We start from the raw sequence: 27,917 nt of genomic DNA on the forward strand, positions 1-27,917 counted from the left end.
TGGACGTTGCTTCCTGGGGCAGAGAAGCTCGACCTCGTGTTTCTCTGACAGTAGTAGGCATGCTGAGGGGGTTGTGGGGTTTGGAAGGAGCCCAGACCACCAGTGGGCAGGCAGCTGTGTGATCACATGCTGGATCATGGCTTGGATGGCAGGAGTAGGGCCATATCCGTGCGAAAACGGCTGAGGTCCTGGTCTGGGCTGCAGCATGACCCATTCAATGGCAGTGAGGAGTAAATAACAGTGGCCAGGGTGTATGCTGCCTGGCACAAATCTCCCTGTTTCATACAACAGGGACAGTCCCAGGAGAGGACAGTGTGACCCGTGAACCTAAAACAGTCACCTGTGACTGCTTTCTTGGAAATGAGCTTGGCATTTTGGGAGTCTTAGGGAACTAACCTGCCATTTATTTGCTTATTGAAGACACCGTGGCTTCAGGTGGCTCAAAACTGTTGAAGAGAATTGGCTAGGTGTGACTGGGTGTTCAGGTTGGAGGGGTAGGTAGGGCCTTTGTGTGAGGGTCATGTGCCTTGGATGGGCTGTGTTTGATAGGAGCATCTTTTTTCCAAAGGAGCTTGAAATCTGAGTAAAATAGATTGTCAGGCACTAGAGATTTGTTCATCCTTATTTTTTAAGTGAGCACTGAGAGACACTGGTTTTCTGTATATCCACCCAGGGAAACTATTTTTGACTGAGCCCACGACTCCTGAGTGTTATTCCAGTGTCACAAGAATATCCCTTTTACAGCATGGCTATGATGTGGTAGTAATGCTGCTGGCAAAAAAAAATCTTTCTCAAAAGTCTTGACTTCTTGATGCAGGAGCTATTCTGTGTATTCAGCCGAGTGTGCAGCATAGAAACATCCTATTTTTGGCATATGGATGCAGACTAAAGTTAAAGGTTTGCATAAGTGTTGCATTATAAATCACTTCCCTCTCATATCATTTCCATCTGCTTGTTTTCTGAACATAGTGCGCTTTTTTCCCCCTGGATTGTTGATGCCCTTTTGGTTTTGAAAGACAAGGATATTCTCAGGCTTACCAGCATTATGCAGAAACTGTTAACTCTTCTGGGATGTAGATCAATCCTCTATTTTTTGCTGGAAGTTGGGCAATGCATATTGGGTATTACAAAAGAACAGAAAGCATGAACTGTAAAGCTCTTGTTCACTGTGTGTTCACAATAAAATTGTTCACTCTCTCTAGCCCCAAGGCAAACAAAAAAATCCTTTCCAAAAGGATTCCAAATTTTCCTTGTGTTTTTCACTTTCATGAAGTGTGTACCTGTTTGCTGTGCACCTGTTTCTTGTTGAACAAACTTAGATGCTTTATTGACTTCATTAAAGAAATAAACTTGCCTACCAGGGCTGAAAGGTGTTCGTGATCAATCAGAGCAATTTTACGCATTTCCTTCACAAACAAAGTGATTGTTTGTGGATGAGTAAACCTCATCCACAAGCAAACCATCACCTTAAGTAAAAATATGCGTGTAAAAGAAGACTCAAGGATCCTATCTCTTGTTTGTTGCAGTAAGTAAAATTATTCTTTATTTCACTGGTACATTATCTGCCCCCGAAACATTGCAAAATGTTTATCTTGGCTGCTGGTAAAGAGATGCATCAAGAGCTACAGGAGAAGGTGATCCTGATCCAGAACCATACAGAGAACGTAGCTGGCAGATATAACTAAGGAGTTTGGGACATAGTTCTTTTGCCCTTCACATATATTTGCCAGACTTGTGTCTGGTCACAAGCCTTGTTTTGTCTCTATGGCACAGTTCCCAGAAGACTGAATATTGGGCAATGTGTGTACCCTTGGTTGGAGAAAATGGCTGCTATGGAGGACAAGATTACCGAAGCTCTGAGCACGTGTGCAGGGAAGTGGAGAGAGACCCGTGTCCCCCAGAACTTTTCCCCCACGTACTCTGCAGGGAAACATGTTTTTCTTGGAATTCAGAGTTGCGTATGGGTTGTGACCATGCAACTTGTAAAGAAAAATGCCCTCTTCCCTCTATCTGGAAATGTTGTGAATGGTTAGTTCTGTCTAGGTGATAACCAGTTTTGTTCTATGACTCTTAAACGTAAGGAGATTTATATGCTTTTCTCACTTTTCTAGGTCATAGTGTCTGGTTACCGAATGCGGCTGCGAGATCTCTGCAATAGCTCAATGCTGTCTGAATTTCTTACAATCCAAAATCAGTCAGTGGCCATGGACTCTGAGGCCTTCATTTGCGCCTTACCAAAGGAAAAACTCCTTGCAGCCGAACAAGCCTTCCGTGCTAACCTGAATCCTTTGAAGCCTCTTCAGGTGAGTCTAATGGTTGCAGCTGTGAGAAGCTATCATTGACATTGTGATGTTTTCAAGGGGTTTCAATCTGGAAATTCATCTCTGTATTTCTAGAGTGAATTGTTTATTGTTATTAAGAAAGAAGATGGTCTTTATCATTGAAGCTTGAACAAAGTTGCTTCTTCCTGTCATTCCTACCCTTTCCATTGCAGTGTTGCTTGCATAGTGTAGATGTGTGTGGGCTGTGATTTAGTTTGTCAAGAGGAAAATATTTATGCTGTGTAGTAACAAACAGATGATGGGTTGTCCCTATGCTTTGGTCAGCTGTATCGCAGCTGAAATGAGCCCAGATGTTAGACTGGCCCATGCTGGGTGCTAAAACCGTCATCCTCTGCACTTAGCAAGGGGCTGTAGAGTGCGGAAGTTCCTAGCCAGTAGCAGGTTTAATTCATATGTAGAGGAGTCAACTGTTAAAGACCCTGTTTGAAAGGCTGACCAACTCAATAGATTTTGGAGCAAGTGCTCCAAAACTCATTGAACGTAAGGGAAATGTGTCAGTTAGGGGGTGATTGCAGTCTGGGGCAGACTTAGCTGTTTATTCTAAGAAACACCAGTGATGCTTTGTTGTTATATGCCCACAATATCTGGATAAAGAGCAAAAGTTTGAGGAAGTTAGTGCTGGAAATACCAGAGAGAAGGGACCACAGAACCCGCTCTGTTACCCAGTAAAACAAACACTCTCTTGTGTGCACTGGAAGAAATAAACACTTCAGCTGTGTGTGTTTCCAGATTTGATGAGCCTTTCAGGACAGAAAGTCATGTACCACTTGCTTGGCTTTGTCCCCAGTCAAAGAGGGTCATTAACAAGTACTGGAATCATGTTACTCTTCAGTGCAGTGCACAGTGGACAGTTCTCTCTGCAGATCATTTTCTGTTTTCCATGTGTCCTCCATCTGCATTTTTTCTTTCTTGCTGTAAGAGCAAGCTAATCATAAGCACTAAGAAATGAGGTAACAGTACTGAAATCATCCCCATAACAAAAATGAGCTATTTTGAAAATGAATGGCTATAAGCAATTTCTTTTGTGCAGTTAGATGTGTATGCATGCATTCACTTTATCTCATTCAGCGTCTCTAGTATTTTTGGACTGAGTAGGATGAAACTAACCAGCTAACACCACTTAGCATCGGCCTTCTGGGCCCTCTGGAGACTCCACGTTGTTTTTTCTTATGTTTGAAAGTCTCTGCAATTTAGCTGACAGAAGCAGATAGTATGCCTCTGTTGTTACATCTGTATTGTTTACTGGAGAAAGAAAGCAGTCATAAGCCACTCTGATAGTGCTACTTGGCAACAGCAAAGTAGATAGAGACATTAAGAGCAATTTTGGGTGACTTCTGAGAAGTTTGCTTATGATCCTGGCTTCAGAGAAGCCCGAGCCCTGAAGCCAGAAGTTCTAAATTGGCTATATGTTGTACACCACCCTGTAAAGGTCCATGGGTTTCTTCAGAAAAATGTTGCACGCTACCCACTAGTAAAAGCTGCTGTAATGCTTTGGTGAGTGAAATAAAACCAAGTTGCTTCAGTATGCCCAGGCAAAATGATTAAAATAACACCAGGATCATGACCAATACATTTGAAACTTAGTGGCTTTAAAGGCTAAAAAAAAAATGCCATGACCTGTAGTAACATCTTGGAACAAAGAGAGAACTTTCTGTTCTTAAACAAAGCAGGCTTTTGACAAGTAGCTTATCATTAAAGGCACTGGGGGTCAAATCTTGGACAAGCATGCTGAAGCTAGCGTGCACCCTATCCACTACAGAGCCTGCAAACCAATGCCAACAAGTTGACTGTCCCAGAGATTTATTTTTAATTTTTGGCTTAATCCCCTTGATGTCAGTAAGTAAAAGTAAGGGTCAAGTCAGATGCAGGTACAACAGAAATTTAGAGGCAGGTATTTGACTCACATGATGAGACCTAAGCTCTGCTGGTTTTTGGGGAGGCAGAGAAAAAACATCTTAATATAATTAGGTAGATATAACTGGAATGAAAAGGACTTGAAACAATGTGCAAGAACTGTGTAAGTTCAACACTAAAGTCTTGAACAGCAAAATGGAAGTTTTTGCCATTCAAGTGGCTGTAATTTCTGGTGTGCTGCATATGGAAGATTCCGGCCAGCATCCACCTGCTTGCTCTTGCCCTTGTACATCCCTGTTTGTTGTTCCCTCTGCAAGACCATAAGCAAATTGTGTTAGGGAATTGATCTGGATTAGAATGGACTAATGTAATTGTATGGTTACACAAACATTTGTGCAGAAGGATGGAGGGGGGTTGTTACAAGACTGGGAACCGAGTGGTCAGGGTGTATGGGGAGGGGGCTTGAGACCCCTGTGTCAACACCTGCTTCTATCGGCTTAAAGTGTTTTGTGCCTTTGCAGCCTGAGGGAAACAATAAGTGTTTCAGGTAACTCACAACAAAACAGTAGTTTTTTGTGAATTATGAAGAGAGCAGAGTTCTAAAAAGGAAATTAAAACAGGTGCACAGTGAAATTTGTGAGCTCTGAATGTCACAGCACTGTAAAGGAAGTTTGAAAAAGAAGGCAAAAACTCAGTACTTGTCTTTGCATATCCGCTCATCTGTTCTATCCCAAACAGACACTGGATGTTGCACAAAGTGGATTAGTACAGTTAAGATAAAGGATTTCCAATTAAAATTTTACATACGCCTTTCTAGCTCTGCCACTGATCCTTTGTGTGACTTTCATTTACCCTGCTCCTGTAGGGTGAGAAAACAGAGCCAAGATGGTAGAGGCATGGTGGGGAAGTTCAGGTAGGCCTCCTTGTTCCCTCCTTCATAAGAACCTATTTGTGGGGGCGCTGTTTAGATGGAAACGCAGAAGAAAATCTGGGAGCGATCACAGGGTGCCATGGCAGAGGATCAGCTTTCCTTCTTGAAGGGAGTATTCACTCCCCTAGAAGCACCAAATGTCTATAAAAGTCAGATTCTTTTTTCTAGGTCCCACATCTCAATCTTCATCCATTCCCTGAAGCCTTTTTGGCCAGCAATAAGAACAATGGGCTGTAGTACATTTTGTTCAAGCCAGTTGCAGGCACAGCTTGTCTTCAGTGGAAGGTTTGCCTTCTACTGGGTGTATTCAGTGAAACTAAAGAGAAGCAGGAGAAGCTGGTTGGAGAAAAATAGAGAAACAGAACCTCTAATTCCATGCAGACAAGTTTTCATTTCAGCTTTCTCTCTGTGCTAGGTCAGGAGTTGTCCCTTGGAAGAACTGTACAGGCTGGGGAAGGTTATCAAGAGCAATGGCATTAAGTCAGAGATGTCCCAACAGACTGGTGTTGATCGGTAGGGACTGTCTTATAGCATAAAATTACATGTCTGTGCAACAACTTTTACCTCTGCAAATCTCCCCAGTTTTGAAAACAACTTGGGGGAGACTGTTCAGTGACAGAGACGATTCAAATTGGCCTTGTGGGATTTCATCTCTGCAGTGCTGCTTAAGAAGGGCTTTGCCACATTCACTTCCAGTGGTGTGGGTCTATAATAAGCCATAAATATGTTGTGGCTTCTGTACTGTAGTAGTGCTTGAAGGAGTGTGGGTGAGCACATGAAAATCCAATTGTTCTTTTCCCTTCATAATGCAGCTGGTATTTTGTCATATGGTTAGCATGAACTAAGCATTGAATGTTGAATGCATTCCAGTTGAAAAAAATGGCTTTAGAAAAGGTCTCTTAATGTAAATACATGCTGCAACTAAACTTGTGGCTTTCCTTGCTCTTTTGAGTGTTTTCGGTCAAGCACAATGATATCGTGATTTCAAACAGCTGTACTTTGGGACTTCCACTCCCAGGAAACAAAAGCAGAAACACAAAGCATGTGATTTTTCTGCAAAGTTCAGTGCTCAGTTTCCACTAAGATCCATGTAAAATTGTAATAACTGTTTCAAAGCAAACATGGCAGAGTGGTCTCTTAAGCAGAAGCAATTAGCTGTTACGTTGCAGCAAGTGACAATTTTGTTATGACCTCCCAGCACTTCAAATACAGATGTGTTCTCATGTATGTTAAAGAGTTTTCCATCCCTTCTAGCAGGAGCTGACAGGTGGGTTTATTTAAGGCTTGTCTTGACTGGGCAGTCAACTCTAGTTAGCTCAAGTATTTCTCTATTTTGTGTCCTGTAAGCGCGCACATGCAAGCACACAGCGTGTGCTTAGTGCAGTGTGTAACTGCAGAATATTAGGACATTTACATGCCCTAAATGCCCAAGACTAGATGAAGGCATAACTTACCAGCCACGAGCACAGTAATTGTACAGGGCAGCTCTGTTCAAAACCTGCTAGAACTTTCTCTTTCCACCATGTGCCAGGAAAAGACAGGTGATGTCTTCCAGTATTTCACCAGCAAATGAGCCATTATCCCCACCTGGTTCTAGTGCAGACACCTGCAAAATACACTGTCACAGTGGGACCAATCCTACTTGAGAAGTGCTGAATATAGAGGACACTTCTGAATGTAAAGAGCTGCACAGAGACACTGCAAAAAGTTCTTTTCCAGGGAAACCGAAGACATTTCAGGGTCAGATTTGAAAACTTGAATCTCATAAGGCTTACATACTTGTTCAGACCAAAGTCCTATTCAGCTCAGCGTCCCTTGAGTGCTACTCCAGCAGCACTACTTCTTCAGCTAAGCCTGGAATCTTGGTAGTTTTTTTTCTTTCATGACTTCTTAGCCTTTTTCAAGCCCATGTTAACTTTTACCTTCAGCATTGCATAGTATGTACAAAATTTCTCCATTTTGACTGGGTTGTATGTGGAATAGCTCCTTTGGTTTGTATTAAACCAGTCTTTACAATGGAAGCTCTCTGTTCTTCTATGATGAGGTGCAGTGAACAATCATCGCCTATTCATGTTTTCTATCCCACTATTAATTCCACAGTCCCCTGTCATATCCTCTGCTTGTCAGTAAGATTTCTGTTGAAGAACTGCGGTCTGTTGTTCTTCCTTCAGAAGCCATTTGTATCTTAAAATCATACTTGTGGCCTTCTTCTGTACTTGCGTTCTTTCGTAGATGGAGGATCCAAAATTGCACATAGTACTTGAGAAACAAGAACGCACCATGGATGTGTACTGATGTTGACCTGTCTTATCATTGTAATTCTGTGATCTCTTCTCTGTGTGGTGTTAGGTAGTTCAGAACCATCCAGGGGTATCTTAAGGTAGAACTGTCTTCTCCCTGTGTACTTTACTTTGCAGCACTGAATTTCATCTGGCGCTTTATAACAGTGTGTCAGCATGAGGTCTTTCACTAATCCTTTGCAATTGGCTTTCAACTTTCACTATTCTGAACCAATTAGTATCATCAGAAAACTCTTCCTCATTCACCCTGTCCCTGAATCACTTCTGAATACACCGAACAACGCAAATCTGCGTAGAGCTTGATGAGGTATAATCGAGCTGACCGGGCTTGTCTTACAGTATGCACGAATCTAAGACTTTCTACTTCATCTCCTTGCTGAAGTGGTAGTGCAGCTATGTAGCTTTGATATTTGCTAACTGTATTCCTTTAAAATGGCTTGAAGGTCTTAGCCTGTGGGGAGTTTTAATTGCTTTTCTTCTAGCTCTGATGTGATTTGGTTTATCTGAACCTTAAGGTCAGTGTTCAGTAGAAATTCATAGACGCCAGAAAGCCTCCATGAATTTACAGCTGGCTTTGGAGCAGGCATGAACTGAGCACTCAGCAAAGTTAGCTAGGTGTAAATATCCCAGCAGCAGATCAGTGGAACGGTGCCCAGTTACACCAGCTGACACCGACGAACTCTTACTAGCCTTCAGCAAGTCAGCTAGAGCATGTGAAAGACTCCAGACTTTGCTTCCAGCAATTGCCTTGGGAAAGATGTAAAAATGAAAGGCTTCAGCCCAAAAGATTTGTACTAAAATCGAGGGTCTTGACTGTTCCTCTTTGTGTCACAATGCTGTAACATGTAGCTATGAATGTGAAATCTTAGGAAATGATTTTAATCCTCATTCCTCTGAAAGAAGGATTGTGTCCAAAGCATTAGGCTAAAGAGTCTTGATGCTTCTCTTGCAAGAAATGTTTCCCATGCAAGGTAGTGCTTTAACTATCCAGAAATAAAACAGAAGAAACAAAAGAAAAATCCAGGCCCCCCACCAGTTACACGGAGGGCAACTATAAACAAGGAGTTGTCTTCAGTGGGACTCCCAGGTCAAGCAATTGCTAGAGCAAATGGGATTTCCAGAAAGAAGCTGTGCCTTCCGCTTCTAGAAACCTGTAACTATTTATCTTGTGGTGCTGTTGCTTTATGGAACCTGGTTCTTTTAATATGCACCATTGGTTTAGTCTGAAAATGTAAAGGTCTGATGGGAGGACTCAGGTGATGAAGATCACCTGAAGGTGAGATGTACTGTGCAGCAGGATTTCTGAGCTGGAAGCTGTGGAGTCTCCATTGCATTATGGGGTGCTGAAGCCTGGGGTAGCTTGAGCTCAAGGTTGCACAGAGAGCCTATCTTCCCCATCAATCACTTCGCCTTGTAAACAGTCCTATCTACCCTTCTTTACAAGGATGTCTAAAATGGTTTAATTTCCACATTGGTTGGTGCCTGGTAGTGACTCCCTGTTTCTTTTTATCTCTTGCAGAGACACATTTCTTTTAATTCTTCCTTGTGGGATCTGTCAGAAACTGTGGAGGCTTTGAAAGAGAGCCTGGGAAAGCTCGTTAAAGAGGTAAGTATGTCCTTTGTGTCAGAAGAATACGTTGGTGTGGTGGTGGCTGCCCGAGCCTGTGGTCGAGTACAAGGAGCACAAGTTTCCTTGGTGCAACTCAAAGTCAAACCCCTTGCTGTTTTTGAAATTTCTCCACCATCCTACCACCATCATCCCTATGTCGACAGGCAGCACCTGCAATGCAGCCCCTTGGTGCACAAAACTTCAGATCATGGACACCATAGGAGTTCTTTAGGCATGTGGCTAAAGATTGGGTACCTCTGGGAGGTGCAAGAGTTAAATCTTCTGTGGGGTTTACTTTCTCAGCAGTGGCACAGTAGTTACCTTTGCAATATATCTGCTGACTAGCAGCAGCTCGCAAACTGCCTGTGGAGGTTTGCCTCCTTTTTAGCTTTTTCAATCAGTTGCCAGCCGTGCCAGGTGTGTTTCTGTGTTGTAGGTACTGGCCCTTATGTTTGTTGAGGGCATGGCATGTGGAAGAGGTGTGTGTTACAACTGAGGAACTATAGGGTACTGTTTGCTCTTCGTGTTTGGATAAACAGCTTTTTGGGGCAGCTATTGTTTTCTGACCTTTGTGGGGCACCCAATGCAGTGGCATCACAGTGGCAGCTGAGAAAGGCTCTGGCAAAACGTGGTGATTTGCAGAGGCAAAGTGACATTGTAAAGACCGTGAGCATTTGTTTTTGCAGGTGAGACAGTGGATTAAGAAAAAAGCCTTGCATGCCTAGCATGAGTCAGAAACCCAAACCCCATTTATTTTATTTTATTTTTTTAATTTTTGGAGCCAGAAACATCTTAGCCGCTTTCTGCCCGGCTCCGACTTTGAAGTGCTGCTACCAGGCAAAAACTCTCTCCCTCTAGCAGAAATCACAACCATCTAAACTAAACAATACCTCCTCCTCCTCCCCTCCTCGAGCCTTCCGTCCGTCCATCCGTCCATCCGTGCAGCCAGCAAGGAGGCAGCCGCAGAGCAGAGCGGTGAACGGCAGTAACCCCGGGGAGCGCGCGGAGGAGCGGGTCACTCGGGGTTAGCAGCGTGCGCTCCCCTCCCACCGAGCCCGGGGCGGCCACCCCGCCGGGAGCCAGCGCCGTGCCAGCCAGCAGCCCCTGGCACGCGTCCCTCGCGGAGCCCCAGAACCTGCCGCTGGCTCCCTTTTACAGGGAAATTAAGATGATTCCCGGATCAGCTGCAGTTAAGACGGTGGCAGAGCTCTCGCTGCTAGCAGGGAGGCTGCCCTTAAGAGTTTGGTTACAGCTGTTTCCCGTTACGTCACTTAAGCTTGCCTTTTTTTTTTCTTTTTTTTTTTCTTCTTTTTTCTTTTTTTTTTTCTTCTTTTTTTTTTCCTTCTTTTTTGTCTGGGATAAAAATAATTGAAACCATGTGACGTTCAGTTTGCTGATGTGGCTGAAAATGTCCCAGGGTAGCGTGCCTTTTGCTTGGCAGCTGTTTTGGGTAGGACTACCTTTTATGCTGCCTTATTACTGTGCAAACAAAGGCAGCATTTTCCTTTGCGTACAGCGTGAGCTGCTCCAGATGGCTTGACCGAAAGTTACTTCTTATTGTCTGGCAGGCTGATTTCTGTGTGAAAAGGAGGGACTTGTTCCCTTGTTTCACAGGGCAGCAGCTTGAGGGGGTGGAGAGAGCTATTGTTTGTGCCACGTCTAGAAGCCTTTCTAGCAAGGAATTTTAATTAGAGAATAGTCTGAACAAAATATTTGTCTCTTAGTGTGGGGATTGATTGGGTCTCTGTCCCTGTGCTCTTTAAATCAACCCAGGAGGGCAGATTAAACTCTGAGAGTGAGGGCAACTATTAAGAAACACGGAGCTGGGTCTGATGTCTGGGAGAAGTAGTTCAGTAACACTTCAGACATGTGAGATATTTGCTTCCAGTGGCGTGAACAGAGCAGCTCTGCACATCTATTGTAAAACTGCTGGTGCCAAAGATGAAACAAAGCTGCTTGCTTAAACTTGGTGTTTAAAATAACAAGTAAAAATACTTTTGTTAATGCAATCCCTCTGCAAGTTAGTTTGTGGCAATTAGCTACCCTTTCTGTTTCTGTACCTTTGCTTATCCTAAGGAGCTGATGGTACGTTAGCTAAAGCAGTTGACATTTACCAAAGAAAATTCAACAGTCTTACCTAAAGTACCAAAACCTCCCAAAGGCATCCCTTTGAATTGGAGACTCACACTGTCACGCCTGAAGTGCAGCCTTGGCCTTTTGGGTTAGGAGACATGAAATCCAAAATCCACATGAGTATATTTAATCAACTACAGTTGTTGTCTTACATTCTTTTTTTCATTCACGTCCTACGATGTTAGCGTCCAGTCAGTCACCCTGAATCTGTGGAGCCTGATTGATTGGCACCAGGGTGCAGACAAAGGCACCAGTGAGTAGTGAGGAAATGAAAGTACTCTTGAAGCAAGTCTGGATACAAGTACCGAATCCCCAGGTTTTAGCTGTTCTCACAGCTGTCTTCCATCATATCAATGTGTCATGTGTTTTCAGGCAGCTAAAAATAGAGGCTCCTTGTGTATGTGACACAAAATAGCTCTTGTTTAGCATCAAGATTTTTTTTGTCCAGATGTTGGCACTTCTAGAGCATGCACAGAACTACAAATGAACACAAAGGGCCAGGTTTACCTACAGTGTAGGGCCAGAGACCCTGGGTGTGCCTGCCTTGGTTGAATTGGCATTGAGTTTTTATGGGACACCATTGCTTTCTGGGGTTGTTGTTGGCTGTCTTTGCCAACTGTCCTAGACTTTGAGTACCTGCCATTTTATTTAAAAAAAGGTGACAGAACTAAGACACAGCAGAACTGGCAGCAAGGCTTCGACTGACTCTGAAAACAGAGTAATTGGGGCCACCTAATGTTATTTCTGAGATGCATCTGATGAGCAATTACAAATAGGTGTCTCAGCAGCTCTGCTTGCCCTTATTAGTGCATGTCGCTATTCTGGGCAGCAGAACAAGAGCATCACAGTTCATGTCACCTGATATTCAGTAGCAGACAAGAAATCAGATCAAATGCTAGAAAAGATTTAGAAAAGGATGTGGGACCAACTGTGGAAGATGTTAGCATGACACTCTGTAAATCTGTGGTTTGCCCTCCTGTTTGATAGGGAGTACAGATCTAGGCACTTTGTCTCCAAAAAGCAGTAGCAGAACTGGAAAAAGTTCAGGGAAGGGCAGCGGGGACATTTAGAAGTGGAGTGACTTTCGCATAAGGAACAAGAGAGCAGTCTGGGACCTGTCAGCCTGGTAAGGAGATGAGCTGGGGATATGACAGAGGTCTGTTGAATGGCCTAGAGAAAAAGAGATAGGGACTGAATGTTCACTGTGCAAAAAGTGTGGCACCAAGTGAAGCTAACAGTAGCCAAATTTAGGAGAGGGAGAGGAGGTTCTTTCCAGTGATATGTTGTATGCTAAATATTTGCAGATGTTCAAATACCATGGAAGACATTCATTGTGAGTTAGCAAATAGACAGAAGTTCCCTGAGCTGAAAATAATTGGAATCTGGAAGGTTACTTGGGGGAAGTCTGTTCTTGGCCTTGCTTTTTTGTTTCCTAACATCCACTTACTTTCACCATCACAGAGGTTACTGAGCTAAACAGGCTTTTAGTGTGTACGGACACACCTCTGTTTTCTCGCGTCTCCAGCCAGAGAGCCTGAGAGTAGTGGTCCAGTGTAGCACGAAAGCAGTGCTCATGGATGTGCATCGTTTTTCTCCTTGTGGTGAGCCTGGCCATGTCTCTGAGTGTGGAGACGTTGATGCAGTGTCTTAGGCTGAGCACCTGCTGCTTTTGTTCGTGACAGATCCTGCAGGTAGCTGCCACAACAAGTGAATGTGTCTTGCTGCACAGAACCTCCCCTCCAGCTGTGAGCATTGCATCTCTGTGCCTGGTGTCAAGCAAGCAGGGAAGGAGAAGGCTTCTCACCGTGGCTGGCTTCATGTTCTGTGGAGTGAAGGCACACATTGTGGTCAGGCCTGAGGCTGCAGCTGGGCTTGTTTTCACGGGCTTTCAACAATGCTGTTGACAAAGGAGCAGGGAGGTGCTAGGGCAGGCACAGTGTTGCTGGTCTAGGAGGTCAAAATTTCTGCCTGGTGTAAATCTGAGGAGGCTTGCTGACCCTGATGGAGCTGTGCCGGGTGACACTGCCAGAGTGCTGGGGCCTGCAGCTCTGTAAGGCTGGGTCTGATTAGCTGCTCCCCCACTCCGTGTTGTTTCCTTATTCCCTCTTCTGAGTCGCTCCACCCCGGAGTGAGGGGACTGCTGGAATGTGAGCTATTGTGCAACCAGAGAAGTGGTTTCCATGTGAGAGGGCAGGAAAGGCAGGAACCACCACAACACTGAAGGAGAAAACTTAGAATAAGAGCACGATAAGTACGTGGTCTCTACGTTTTCCCACAGTGGTGTGGGGAAACACACTTCCCCTGGTCTCTCCTGTTAGTTGTGCATCCAGTGGGATTCTCATCTGTCTGAAAACAGATGTGTGGTTTGAAGGAGAATGGCAGGATCTTTTCCCTTCACTAATCTGGTTCCTACCCTTGTCTCCATTCTTCTCCCACTCCCCTCCAGTTGCTGAGCATGAAGAGCTGGAGCGACATGAGGCAAGAGGTGATGTTCTTGACCAATGTGAATGCATCAAACTCCTCTACACAGATCTACCAGGCTGTGTCACGTATTGTGTGTGGCCATCCCGAAGGTGGAGGGCTCAAAATCAAATCCCTCAACTGGTATGAGGACAACAATTACAAAGCACTGTTCGGAGGCAACAACACTGAAGATGATGTAACCAACTTCTATGATAACTCCACAAGTAAGTGTAACCCTGTCGTGGTCTAAGGTCCCATCCACTGCATGGCTGTAATGGCTGCTGTATTCCACGGATGAAAGTGGTCCTGAGGATCAGCATACCTACTACTGTTTCAGAAAAGCACACACATGCTGTCTGAACAGCCATCTGCTGCCTCCTGCATGTGCCTTTAGGGCCAGCGAGGGTGTCAAGATGCAAGGGATTCCCATGGGCCTCATGCAGAAGGTCCACTGAAGGCTATGTGGACATCCTTGAAGGGCATGGAGAGCACCGTCATGTGCAGTCCTTGGAAATCTGGCCTTTTCCGTGCAAATTTTGGCATGCAGTGGGTTGCATGGGCTGTGCAGATAAGTGTGACTGTTAATCATAGAATATCCCATTAATGCTGGAAGCTGTGCAGGTATTCCATGCTTGCTGGGCAGACGGTGAAGGCTCAGGCTGAAAAGGGCATTTTGTGGAGCTTTGCAGCAGAGGAGGGTTTTTGTTTTGTGACAGCTGCTCTGCTTTCAGCTGTGACCGTCCTTAAAGTGCATGCGAATGGGTCATGTGCCTTTGCAGTTGTCACACTGCTATTCAGCCACTCACCCTGTCCTCTCCTCCTCAGCACCCTACTGCAATGAGCTGATGAAGAACCTGGAATCCAGCCCGCTTTCCAGAATTATTTGGAGGGCTTTGAAACCCTTGCTGATTGGGAAGGTCTTGTACACTCCAGACACACCAGCCATAAGGAAGGTCATGACTGAGGTAACTCTAACCCTATCCTCTGATATGCAGTGTGAGGTATGTGCTCTGGCTTTACAGCTAAGCTTCTCTGTGTTAAATTGGGTCCAAATGCAAGCCTAGAAATGATTGTCCACAAAGCACAGCCTCCATAGTCGCTCACTTCCCATGCCAAAGGCTCAAAGAGAAAAGGCCAGTCTGAACTCCATTTCTACACCTTGCTGGAGACATTTGTGGTGGTGCTTTATGATTACCCACAGTATTTGCAGCTCTGATGTGGGATATGGGACTGGGAAAGACCTTGATATGCCTTCAGGTGTCTTTCCTCTCCCCCACTGCAGGCTGGTCAGCTGATCCTTAACCATTTCTGATAGCAGCTTACCTAATGTGCTCTCTAGTTCCCCTCAGTAGACTCTTCTAACACATGGGGAGGGGCTGCCTCTGCGTGCCCTTCATCTCCAAATTCCACCAAGCCTTAAGGGCAGTTCTCTGAGTAGGCCCCACTCAGCCACAGCCATCCTCACTCCCTCTTCTAATTTTCCTTCCATATGCACATGCCTTTCCTTACTCCTGTCCTTGCGGAAGCTGTTGCTGTTTGAATATAAGCAATGCTCAGTACTTCACTTGACAGGTCAATGCACCCTCTCAGCCCACAGTGGATCTGAGCCAGGTTTTGGGAATAACCTTCCTCCTCTCTTTGCCGACAGGTGAACAGGACATTCCAGGAGCTGGGTGTGTTTCGTGACCTTGGGGGGATGTGGGAGGAGATAAGCCCGAAGATCTGGACGTTTATGGAAAGCAGTCAGGAAATGGATCTGATTCGGGTCAGTATGCTGTTCTTGCCAGAACCACTACCATCGTCTTCTGCGATAAGTCATGAAAGACTTGTTTTAGATAGTGCTTCAGGGCTAGTCTGGGCAGATAAATAGTATGGATGTGACCCCCTTTTTGAAACATGTTGTGGTTGTACCAGTCTTGCATTGTGCTGGACGCTCCTTCATGTAACATCCTGCCATGAACAGGAGCAGACCGTGTTTGTCAGCTGCTTCTAATCTACCTCTGCGGGAAAGTGTGCCACTTCTTCCACGCCGTTGCCCTAATTCTGTACAAATACCTGGCTGGTGGTATTTTTGTGGCGTTGGTGACATATTCAGCTGCCTGTGCTGTGCACTGCTCTGTGAAAGTGCTCTCTGGAGCAGCCGCTTTCGTGAGCCACCATATACCTAGACCAGATCCTGGAACGTGCCAGGTGGCCTCAGGCCCCATTGAGTACAGTAAGATTTAAATGGTTATTGTGTTAGAGCTAAACCTAGATGCCTGGTGGTCACCTGGCACAAACCTTGTAAAAACTTAATTTTGGCTTGTATGGTATGCGTAATTTAGTAATAGTTGAGTATTTTTGGGGGAAGAGGGAACATCACCCTGCAGCTGATCACTTCATAACACGTTATGCGTACGAGACCATGAAGAAAGGGTTGGGAGCCTTGTTTGGATTTGACACACTGTGCTATTCTGTTGGCTCCCCAGAGCATTGTGCCCAGTGTAAGACCTGCATTACTCAGGCATTATCTGCTTATTAAAAGTACAAGAGGTTTAGTTCACTTTGCTTCCCTCAGGTGTAGTTCAGGGGTGGGTCTTGCACCTCTGCACTGATGTCTTTGGAAACACAGTGATGTAAAATTGTAACAGCACAACAGAAAATCAGTTGCAGAGGAGCTTTTCCTGCTGGCAGCTGGGTCGGTGTCATAGCACGGGTGTTACACAGAGATCTCCCTGGGTTTGTTAAGCCTTGAAGTTCATTCCTTGTTGATCCAAATGCAATGATGTGCAGAACAGTCCCTGACCTATCCTGTTGCACTTCCCAAGAACACGACATACCAGAGAGGATGAAGACATCATTTTTATTACTCCTGTGCCTCTGTTGGCTTTATTAAAATTACTTCTGCAGATACTGGCAGCAGAGAGATGAGAATCAGGCCCACCAATTGTAAATTGAACTGTTTGCTGCAGGGAGTGCTGACAAAGCCAGGATTTGGCTATTGGTTTGGTTTGCAGTTGTGTCTTTTGAAAGGTGAATGTTGCTGGCTTGTTTTGTTTGCTTTTGTTCTTAAATGAGCCCTAGGCTTTACTGATTCTTTATTTTATGCATCCTGTTAACTCTGCTGGCTCTGGTGTTTACTTCTTGATCTTCCCAACAGTGTGGTCTCTTCCCCCGTACTGGTGCAGTAGCAGAAGTTCCTTTGCGGTCACCTGCAGCGGTTCATGCTCGCAGCAGTACTGCATTGTGAACACCTGGGCAGCTCTCAGGCAGCATCCTGTTGGGCTTAGCAATGCCGCGCAGCTCACAGCGGTAGGCTAAAACATACAGCTGCCTGTTTGGGGCTGTTCTACTCTGCTGTTTTCAAGTCCCTGAGACTGCTGTGCTGTCGGGAGACAGGTTGTCACCTCCCAGCATCCTTTGGTGTGGAACATGTTTGGTGTATTTCCTTCTGCGGTAGAGGAAAACTGCTTTTCTCACTCACTGCTGGCACTTGCAGCCTGATGCTAACGCAGCTCCTAACTCCGGGGAGGACGAGACGTGCCCCCACGAGTCACTGTCTGTTAATGCTGCTGCTGGACGTGATGAGGCTGAGCCCCGTGCCTGCAGGCGTGGTGCCCTTCCTGCAAGCGAGGGTGGGGTGGCCAGCCTTGGGAGACCGAGCGCGCAAAGGCAGCATCGTGCAGCCGATCCCTGTTTGTTCGGATTTCCCTTTTGCACGTTCTCCTTTGTCAGCTTGTCTTGTTCTGTTCTCCCAGTTTGTGATTCTGTTTTTGTAACTCATGTGACCCGTTGCTTTCGGGTTTGTTGCTAACAGCTGCACATGGGGACGCTCCTCTCTGCACCTCTCAGCTTCATTCTTTGTTCTGGCAGAAATTCCATTTCCTGTTTTTATTGGTTATGATTTTTAGTTTTCTCTCTTGTGCTGGCTGTTTTTTCCTCCCCTTCAGGTTAGCTGTATCTCTTACAATTAATGCTGCCTTCCTACCTGCCCTTACATTACTGCCCACAGATCTCAGTTCTGCTCAGTCAACATGTGTATTGGTCCAGGTGCTCCTACCCGGACTGCCCTTGTGCAGAGTGTTGCAGATATACCTAGTGGGTCCACAGCCCACCCTCCAACAGCTTGGAGCTAAGCCGCGTGAAAACAGCACTGTCTCCGGTGGGAGAGCAGAGAGGCAGGACATCATTGCTGTACAAGGCTGTTTCAGCCAGCCCCAGTGACACAACAAAAAAGCACATAACAAAGCCACCCGGCTTTTGGTGCTGGTATTTCTGTTTATTACCTGGAGAACTCAGCCTCTGGCTGCGCCTTACCCCCTCTCCATCCCAGCGGGGAGCAGAGACTTGTTCCGAGCCAGATGCATTTCTTCTGAGCACGTTTCTTCCTGCTCCGTGTCTTGCTGGTGTAAAACCCCTTGGTTTGTGGGGAAGGAGGGAAGGCGCGGATGGGTTTTGTTGTCTTCTTCAGCTCTCTCCTGCCCGAGGAGTCCGGTTCGTGGCTGCCATCTAGGGCTGAGCCGGGGCTGGGCAGCACTTGCTGAGTTTTCCCAAGGTGCAGGGCTGTGCGTGGCTCTCTGCTGCCCTCTCCACGGAAAAGATGTGGCAGGACAAGGAGACAGCAAGCCCGCCTGCGAAGTGTGCCCGATAGCACAGCTGCTGCGCTGGGAGACGTGCGTCATTTCGGTAGGAGAGGTGCCCAGAGCTGTCAGGAGCACCCCCAGGCTGAGCTTCTCAGTAGGGCAGAGTGCTTCTCCCTGGGGAAATACGACTCGCACAGTTAAAAGAGGGTGTGAGTGGCAGAGGGAGCATCGGCGCAGGGAGACAAAGCGACTTGCTTGGCACTCGGCAGCAGACGACAGAGATGAGACCTCCTGACAGCCAGGCGAAGTGGCTGGGGCTTGGAGGTGGCTGGTGCTGGAGGTGAACATTTATGGAGGGCCGCTGCTCGCTGCCACCTGAAACACGGGCATCATACCCATCCTGCAGCTGCCTTGTGTGCAGGTGGTTGAGGGTCTCGAAGGGAGCTCTGGTTTAACATCAGTGCTTCCATCAGTGCATTTTAAAGATGTTTTCCCCAGTAATGCTAATTTTCATGACAAGGGGGTGATCCAACAGCAATTCTCAATGTAACTATTTCCTCTTTGATTAAAATATCCACAGACGCTGCTGAAAGGCAAAACTCTCTGGGACCTGCACTTGCCAGCTTCCAACTGGACGGTGGAGGACATTGCCCGCTTCCTCTCAAAGCATCCGGAGGAGTTTGAGACAGATAACGGGTCGGTGTACACCTGGATGGATGCCTTCAATGAGACAGACAGGGCTATTCAGACCATCTCCCGCTTCATGGAGGTGAGATCATGCTATAGTGTGGGCAGGGAGCTGGGGGACAGCAGCAACTTGGACTCCACTCACATGGTTCCTGGGAAGGGAAGGTCAATGTTCTTCAGTCCCTGTTCTGTGAATTACCACGCTTTGGTGGGGTTGAGTGCAAAGTATGTTAGAAAATGCTATTTATTCGGGAATCTAAATATAGATGTGGGAACCTAACTGTAGGCCTTGTTCTTGAAGCTCTTGCTTTGGCCATTGCATGTGGTTTCTCACCCTGTTGTTACTGGGCGACTGAAAGTGGCTGCTCACTGCAGCCATGTCGCAGCTCATATTTCTGTTTGGGGTTTTAGCTGAGGATAGCAGTGAAGCTAGCAGCTTCTTTAAGCTGAGAAAGATGAAGCAAATAATGAAACTTGTTCTACGTGTTACTCACTTATCTTGGCAGATGAGTGCAAACAAAAGCAGGTCTTGGCCTTTTGGAGGCTTTCAGTCAGACCTAGCTTGTTGGTAACAGCAAAAATAAAACGTCATCTATAAAAATCGATGCTTGGATGGAATCCTATAACTACCACTGCAATGCTTCCTAACCTCTTGTACAGAAAATACCTTTGGGTTATTTCTCAGGGACACCTGTTTGTCTTGCAGATAACCAGTAAGCTGGAAAAAAAAAAAAAGACATCTCTAGCAACTTGCTGGGCTACTGTGAGCCATTGCAAAGTATCCGAGTGCTACAGCCTTTTCATGGGCCTGACATTAGTATTGTAGAGTTATCCTTTTTTGTCCCTCCTGAACTTAAAGTGTGTTCTGGTTTGATCTGATCCCATAAACACTTCCAAATCTGTCCCTGTCTAGTGTGTCAACTTGGACAAACTGGAGCCTGTGTCCACAGAAGTCCGTCTTATAAACAAGTCCTTGGAGCTTCTGGATGAAAGGAGGTTCTGGGCTGGTATTGTCTTCACTGAAATAGCTCCTAACAGCACAGAGCTCCCTCAACATGTGAAATACAAGATACGGATGGACATTGACAACGTGGAAAGGACCAACAAGATCAAGGATGGGTGAGGCCTGACGTACTGCCTTATGAACAATTTCTTACTGGGGTTGAGCTGACTGAGGATTTCTAACAGAAACGTCTTGTTCCCTTGGCAGGTACTGGGATCCTGGTCCCCGTGCTGACCCCTTTGAGGACATGCGCTATGTTTGGGGTGGCTTTGCCTACCTGCAGGATGTTGTAGAACAGGCCATCATCAGGGTGCAAACAGGCACAGAGAAGAAGACGGGAGTTTATGTGCAGCAGATGCCCTACCCGTGTTATGTGGATGACATGTACGTATACAGGCTGCTTCAAAAGCTACCAGGAGCATTCTGTTTTAGGAGGCATGGGCTTTTCTAGCTCCTCAGGCATTGGCTTACTGTGTCCCTATTGTCAGTGTGGGAGCAGATCTCGTTAGCCTCCCTATTCTCTGAATTAGGGCTCATGTATGTAATTTAGGATATGTAATGACTTGTGGAACCCTTCCCAAATCTGTACAGGACTTCCACATGCAGAGTAGATGGTAGCAGGAGTGCATTCCTGAGAAGTGCCAATATCCCCAAACCTGATACAGGCAAAACTAGCACTGGGAAAAAAAGCAGAGACCTTAGCACAAGAGAGAGGAAGGAGAACAGCTGAGAGCAGTCCCCAGGAAAAACAGCTCTTTGCACCTACTCTTCAGTTGAGCAAGAACTCCAGCTCCCTCTCAGGGCTGGTGATGTGCTTTAGACCCATCAGCCTCACCCTGTGGTGAGACACTGATGCTGTGTCATGGTTTGCACTTGGGCTGCTTTGTGCAGCGAAGCCTTAGCCGCCACCATGCTCTGCTAGCCGTTGAGCGGTAGCCAAAGTCACACTAATGTTTCTCACTTTGTTCTTCTGTCCCTTTTCTTCCTGCTCTCAGATTTCTGCGCGTCATGAGTCGCTCCATGCCTCTCTTCATGACTCTAGCCTGGATCTACTCAGTGGCTGTGATAATTAAGGGCATCGTGTATGAGAAGGAAGCCCGGCTGAAGGAGACAATGAGGATTATGGGCCTTGACAATGGCATCCTTTGGCTAAGCTGGTTCATTAGCAGCCTCATTCCTCTCCTGATGAGTGCAGGTCTGCTGGTGCTGATCCTCAAGGTGAGCTTACTGGTTTGGTCTGTGGCAGCAGAATCCAGAGGTTTGATGTGTAGTGGCCTGCACTGGCACGCTGGGAAGGAGGTAGTGGTTGTTGGCTGATCAGAAGCTCTTTGGGAGCAGGGTTTTGGAAACAAAACAGAGATGAATTGCTGAAAACAGCAGGAGGTGCTGTGATAGGTTCAGTGCCCTTCAAAATGTACCTCTGGTACCACCTCACTTCTGGGAATGCTGCTGTGCAAATCGCAGCCAGCCCAGTGTCCCCTCAGCAGCATCGCTGAGAATCTGCTTCTACTAGAGCCATTTTAGAGAGCCCCTTCAAAGCTTGATGTGCCTGTTGTTCACTTTCTAGATGGGGAATCTGCTACCTTATAGCGACCCGAGTGTGGTGTTTGTTTTCCTCTCGATCTTCGCCGTTGTGACCATCCTCCAGTGCTTCCTCATCAGTACCGTGTTCTCCAGGGCCAACCTGGCAGCTGCCTGTGGGGGTATTGTGTATTTCACACTGTACCTACCCTATGTGCTGTGTGTTGCCTGGCAGGACTATGTCAGCTTCTCACTCAAGATCTTTGCGGTAAGTCTCAAGGATACTGTCTGGGGAACCGGGCCTCCACTGCTATGAAACCCAACAGCACTCTAGCTGGACACTGATAATTAGCAGGGAGGGGACAATGAGAGGATAAATTTCCAGCGTAAGAAGCTACTAGGGCTGAGCTTTTGTTGGCTTTGGTAGGAGGAGTAATTCAGCTACATGAAGCTCTTTTCATCTTTGTATGCTGTGGTGCTGTACCACCAGATGTGCAGGGCTGTAGGAACCATTTGACTTTCTCCTCCATAGGACTTCTCATATGCCTGGAAAAGGTGTCCTAGTGGTGTCTTCCCTCACATAAAAGTCCAAAGAATAATGGAAGGAATAGGGAAGTAAACTGATTTCTGGGTGGTGGGCCAGCAGAGATTGCAGGCTTTACTTGTTTGAATGTAACTAAAATGGTGTGTGCCACTCCCTCTCTGCAGATCTGGTCATGCTCCTTGGACCTTTAACTTTTCCTGCAAGGTCTCTGAACTAGGTTGCCTTAGCCTTGCATTAAAGCCGAGCTGCCCAGAGCTGAGTAGTTGTGAAAAACTTGATATGTGTTCATGCCTCCGGTTTGCAGAGCCTGTTGTCTCCAGTAGCTTTTGGCTTTGGCTGCGAGTACTTTGCACTGTTTGAAGAGCAGGGAGTCGGTGTTCAATGGGACAACTTCTTTGAGAGCCCACTGGAAGAAGATGGCTTTAGCATCACCACATCTGCCGTCATGATGTTGTTTGACACGTTCCTGTATGGAGTCATGACCTGGTACATCGAGTCTGTCTTCCCAGGTGAGGTCTGCTTCTGTATGAGGGTCATACCTTCACACTTTCACATGGATCCTCTTGCCTTACTCCTTTCACACAGTGCAAAATGGGCCCATTTTTAAGAAGAGCTGCAGAAAAGTCATGGAGGAATACTCCATACCAGCATTACAGGGAGGCTGTTGTGGCTATTAGCAGTGAATGTTTCCCAGCACAAGGGCAGTGCCCCATTGTGGTGGTGGCTAAGGTAGCCCCAGAAGCTTTGGTGCACTTCAGCTGTTCCCTTCTCTGGACTGCTAATTCCACAGACCGTACTGAATGGGAGGCATTGAGAATATCAGTACCACATGTGGATGCTTAATGCCTTTCGGCATAGGAACTCTAACCCTAAAATGGAATTTTAGAAAAGAGATTGTTCTTACCCTGAAGACTGGCAGTGTCTTCATCAGTAAAGATCTTCTTAGTCCTGCCTATCCTAGAGGCTTACTACAGGGGTAAAATACTTCCCTTTGTGTTATGAAAGCTACCTTGGGAAAATGGTCTGCTGCAGTTGGGCTCACGTAATTTTTTTTGTTTGTTTGTTTATTTTTTTTATTTTTATTTTTTTCTCTTTAGGCCAGTATGGAATTCCCAGACCCTGGTACTTTCCTTTCACAAAGTCCTATTGGTTTGGTGAAGAACAACAGGACAGGCAGCCCCTTCATCCTGACCAGAAGGGGCCTTCAGAAGGTAAGTGTTGGAAATAAAGGAGCCCTTCTGCAGTGCAGTGTTGGGGTCTCCCTCTTTGAAAGCGGAGTTCACAGGCAGCAGGACTGCATGGGTGAGGTGAAATTGGTCTTCCATTTGTTCTCAGTTTGGGTAGACTGATCAGCTGTGTGTGTCTAGGTAAACCCAAGGTACTTATCCAGAAGGGTACATCAGCCGTGAGTTGAGAATTTCTCTCATTTTTGCTGAGCCTGGTGACACTGTAGATTTCTAACCTCCAGATGAAGCCACGAGAGTGAAGAGAGCTAAAGGGCAATCTCTATGGAAGGTTCCTGTCACTAGGAAAGAAATGTGGCCAGTTATTTGTATAGCTCATTTATCCATGGATCTCCACAAATTTGGAGGAATGTGTTGTTAGAGTTCTCACACAGTTAAATAATCTGCCTCTACTTTGCTCTGCTTTCCTTCCAGTCTGCAAGGAGGAAGAGCCTGTGCATCTGAGCCTTGGTGTTTCCATCCAGAACCTGGTAAAGGTTTATCGTGATGGCAAGAAAGTTGCTGTAGATGGTCTCACACTGAACTTCTATGAAGGGCAGATCACATCCTTTCTGGGACACAATGGAGCAGGAAAAACCACTACCATGTAAGGTCAACATAATACTTTTGGGAAGTGGGGGAAGTGGCTCTGAATACTGCTGTACCTATCAATATGGTGCAGGTGGCTGTACAACTGCAATGGGGCTCTGCTGGTGGTGCTCCACTGATTTCAGTGCAGCTTTGTTCATTTACTCCATCTACCTCAGAAGATGCACAGATAAAGGGGACTGAAAATGGAGGGAGTTCAGACTGTGACTGAATGCATCTACTGGCAGCATATTTTTAGTAATCCCATTTGTGATTCTGACTTATAAGGAAGTGAGTTGAGCTTGAAAGGATGGGAAGCTTTTAGAGGAGAAGATATTTCCTTCAAGCAATGTCATGTGGGTGTGCTTTGATCACTGTGTTAAAACCACTGGAGCCAATTCTTCATCCATTAGTGAGATGTTTGTCAGACTACTTCCCTAATGTGGGAGCTCCCAAGGGCTTTCACCCGCTCTTCATTGATCCATCCTAGCATGTACAGCAGCCACTCATTAGTGGTAGAACCTGCATATCTGTTTCGTTTGTTCTTCAGGTCCATCTTGACTGGCTTGTTCCCTCCAACCTCGGGCACTGCTTTCATCCTGGGCAAAGACATCCGCTCCGAGCTCAGCACCATCAGGCAAAACCTGGGTGTCTGTCCACAGCACAATGTGCTGTTTGACTTGTGAGTAGCATCCCTGAGATGCAGGGCTATTGTTATCCATCTGGTGTTCGGGTTCCTTTTGAAACACTGTTGTGCTTTCAGCTAGGATGGATGTATCTTCAGCTGTGTGGATGGTGACAGACAGCCGGATGGTGTGAGAGTGGTACAAGGACATTCTGGTTATTAGTGTGTTCATGCATGCTTATGTGTTATCAGCAAGAGCCTACACTTTCATCTTTGTCCTCTCTGAGGAAATCTGTTACACTAAACTTGCTGAGGCTAAATGTTTCCACAGTGCCTACTGGTTTGGGGTGTTATGGTTAAGCATTGTCAAGCTCCTCTAAAGGAGGATTATTTGCGTCGGTGCTGATCAGCCACACTCTGAAATCAGGCCCGAGCTGAGCACACTCAATCTGTAGCTGCTGTCTAAAACGTCGGCCTTAAGAGATGTTTTCCCAAGCAAACACATGCGCTTGCTGTAACACTAATGCAAGGGATGTATCCCAGCATGGTGCTCTCAGCTGTGCCCTGAGTTTGTTCTTGTTCCCTAGGCTCACTGTGGAGGAGCACATCTGGTTCTATGCTCGGCTCAAAGGGCTGCCGGAAAAGCAGGTGAAAGAGGAAATGGAGCAGATGGCAATGGATGTTGGTTTGCCTCACAAACTGAAAGCCAGGACAAGCAAACTCTCTGGTAGGTTCAGCAGCTTTTACATTTCTGAGTAGCTCCCTCAGCCCTCCCTCTCAGCAGAGCTTGGCAGAGGATGCATCGCAGATCTCGTCTGGATCTTCCAGTTAAGGCTGGATCCTTCACAGGCTACCACACAACTTGAAACTTAAAATATTAGTTATTTACTAAGTACCTAATTATCATCTATATTAGGAAACATAACAATCTTACAGTATTTCATGCTGATACCATAAAAAGTCAATCACTTTCTATGAGTATTTTGTACTTGTTTCCATCACGACACAGGCATCCACTCTAGCCATGGAATTTGCGTACCTGTGATAAAGCTACATGTGATATTTGTTCTCCAAGTGCTTAACTAGTATGTTTGGGTTTTATGGGGTTAGGTGAGGGTGGCTCGGACCATAACCTAACCTCCAAGTCATGTGCTGTTTGTGAACAGCACGTGCCCTTTTTATATCAACTTACAGTTCTTCAGTTGACATCCTGGAGCGTCCTTCCCCTTTGTTCCAGGATGCCAGGATTCCTGTATCATTCTGTACCAGATACTTGAGGACTGAGACTGCTTTGTCTCGGAGTCAACATGTTCACAGACTGCACATTTGTCCTCGGAAAGGGAGTGTAGATGGCCTCAGGTTGGCTTCACTGAGAGGAGTGTAACATAAGAGAGGTTGAAGGGTATATAGTAATTCCTCACTGCTGCCTCTGATGCACTTACACAGGAGAGGAGTCTCTTGGGGACCTACTGCTGTAGCTCAGGCTTCTAAAGACCTGTGCTGCGTATCCTCAAACACGGTTAAGCCTCCAAGCAGGAAATTTGCTACTGCTGATGTAGCAAAGATACATGTAATTCACTTATAGAGGGGGTTGCAAGATGTGGTTTGCTGTAGAAGAAGAATTGGGCAGCGCTGGGGGAAAACCATCCCTATGAATTATCCCCTGTCCTGCAGTTTATGGGACCCAGAAAGCCTGAAACAGTAGCAGCACTGTCTTCTCAGTATTCAATTCTGCTTTCTCTTGGAGAGCTCAGTTTCTGCTGTGTTGGTTTGTTGTTGTTCTCATGCTCTCTGTGTCAGCCTGAATTCCTCTTTCTTGTACCTGTCAGGTGGCATGCAGAGGAAGCTCTCAGTTGCCTTAGCCTTTGTGGGTGGCTCCAAGGTTGTCATTCTGGATGAACCCACAGCTGGGGTGGATCCTTATTCCCGCAGAGGGATATGGGAACTGCTTCTGAAATATCGGCAAGGTAGGTGGTCTTTTTCTGTACTCCCGATGAAATGTGTCATGGAAAGCAAAAGAAAATCAATCTCTGATTCGTGACTGTTCCCAAAATAGCAATGCGTCTTTGCAACTCTATTGTTGCCTGCACTGAGGAAGGAACAAAGAGCATGTGGGACAAGCGTGTTCTGATCTTTCACCTGTCCTCATTTCTCATCCCATTCATATCAGAGCTCATGAACAAAGCTCCTTGATGTATTGTGAGAATAGTAAAGGCAAAAATTCACCGTTTTCTTGCAGCAGTGTCCTGTCATAGTGCAGCCATGCTTGCTGACGTGAAATTAACCCACTTCAGCTAAGCAGGGCAATGGTGTGCAGAGAATGGGGAGAACATAACTGTGACAGCAATTGTTAACCTTTTCCGTACTGCTATCCTTGTTCAAACGAGCTTCAACCTGGGTCCAAACCTCCCATTCAACTTCATGGAAAAACCCAGGTGATCATGGCCTTTCTTGTTTTGGGAGCTTGGGTGTGGTTGTTTTATGCAGTGTCTTCCTTTGCTTTCTTCCAGGCCGTACTATCATTCTCTCCACACACCACATGGATGAGGCAGACATTCTGGGGGACCGGATTGCCATCATTTCTCATGGCAAGCTCTGCTGTGTTGGTTCTTCTCTCTTCCTGAAGAACCAGCTGGGAACAGGCTATTACTTGACTCTGGTCAAGAAGGATGTGGATTCCTCTCTGAGCTCCTGTCGAAACAGCAGCAGCACAGTGTCCTATCTGAAAAAGGTACAACTGACCCTTCCTGCTTATATTCTTTCTTCCTGCATGACATTTTAGGCTTACAGCACTTAAAATTTTACATGACAGAATATATTGAAGAGAAATCCCTTATTCTTTAAAAGAAGGGTTGCTTGCTTTTGTGTAGGAGCTATTGCAGACTACACCTAGTTAAATTGTTGCATGGGATATATGCCTCTATTATAGTTTCTTTCAATGCCACTGTTTCCAAAGCTGGTTGGAGAGAGACAGGATAGATTAAATGCACCCTTCTGTGATACTTGCATACTTCTTGCTTGTATTTTAGCCCTTTGCAGTGGTATGTCACCTTTATTTTGACTCCTCTGTGGAGTATCCAGCATGGTGCAGCATCTGTTTGGAGTTATAAAGAGTGTAGCGTCTGGGCAGGCCCCTTTTCTAACTAAACATTGTTTAATGGTTGTCTTCTCTTTTGTGACTAGGATGACAGTGTCTCCCAGAGCAGCTCTGATGCTGGCCTTGGCAGTGACCATGAAAGTGACACCTTGACAATAGGTGAGACTTGAAAAAAGAGTATATAACATTCAGTTCCAGTGCTAACATTGCTCATACTTTGACCTTGAACAACTGCCTTAACTTTGTGTCCCTGTGTAGCTACAGTCTTGGGACAGTTATCAAGTTCACAGACACAGCATTTTTAAATTCATAAATACAGGAACATTTTTCTCCTGTGAGCCACTTGGAGTTCATGTTGTCTTGAGATTTAATAGCCAAAGGTGATATAGTTGCTAGGCCTGTTAGCAATACAACTTGCAGAGCTGCTGGTAGCAT

At 45.9% G+C, this 27,917-nt stretch overlaps 1 protein-coding gene across 2 annotated transcripts in view; it reads left to right on the plus strand.

Moving 5' to 3' along the window:
• The window catches only part of ABCA1 (ATP binding cassette subfamily A member 1), a 92,945-nt gene that overhangs the window by 45,865 nt on the left and 19,163 nt on the right, over nucleotides 1–27,917 (plus strand). For both annotated transcript variants that reach the window (XM_080573561.1, XM_080573562.1), the window contains exons 7-24: nucleotides 2,112–2,303; nucleotides 8,947–9,033; nucleotides 13,616–13,856; nucleotides 14,458–14,597; nucleotides 15,281–15,397; nucleotides 18,775–18,963; nucleotides 19,795–20,000; nucleotides 20,092–20,268; nucleotides 20,880–21,102; nucleotides 21,452–21,673; nucleotides 22,254–22,458; nucleotides 23,047–23,160; nucleotides 23,608–23,779; nucleotides 24,311–24,442; nucleotides 24,973–25,112; nucleotides 26,215–26,352; nucleotides 26,896–27,116; nucleotides 27,569–27,641. In XM_080573561.1, the coding sequence (XP_080429687.1) occupies nucleotides 2,112–2,303; nucleotides 8,947–9,033; nucleotides 13,616–13,856; nucleotides 14,458–14,597; nucleotides 15,281–15,397; nucleotides 18,775–18,963; nucleotides 19,795–20,000; nucleotides 20,092–20,268; nucleotides 20,880–21,102; nucleotides 21,452–21,673; nucleotides 22,254–22,458; nucleotides 23,047–23,160; nucleotides 23,608–23,779; nucleotides 24,311–24,442; nucleotides 24,973–25,112; nucleotides 26,215–26,352; nucleotides 26,896–27,116; nucleotides 27,569–27,641 (2,989 nt within the window). The remainder of the gene's footprint in view (nucleotides 1–2,111; nucleotides 2,304–8,946; nucleotides 9,034–13,615; nucleotides 13,857–14,457; nucleotides 14,598–15,280; nucleotides 15,398–18,774; nucleotides 18,964–19,794; nucleotides 20,001–20,091; nucleotides 20,269–20,879; nucleotides 21,103–21,451; nucleotides 21,674–22,253; nucleotides 22,459–23,046; nucleotides 23,161–23,607; nucleotides 23,780–24,310; nucleotides 24,443–24,972; nucleotides 25,113–26,214; nucleotides 26,353–26,895; nucleotides 27,117–27,568; nucleotides 27,642–27,917) is intronic.

This window comes from Anser brachyrhynchus, assembly GCF_964034855.1.
Source record: "Anser brachyrhynchus genome assembly, chromosome: Z".
Lineage (NCBI taxonomy): Eukaryota > Metazoa > Chordata > Aves > Anseriformes > Anatidae > Anser > Anser brachyrhynchus.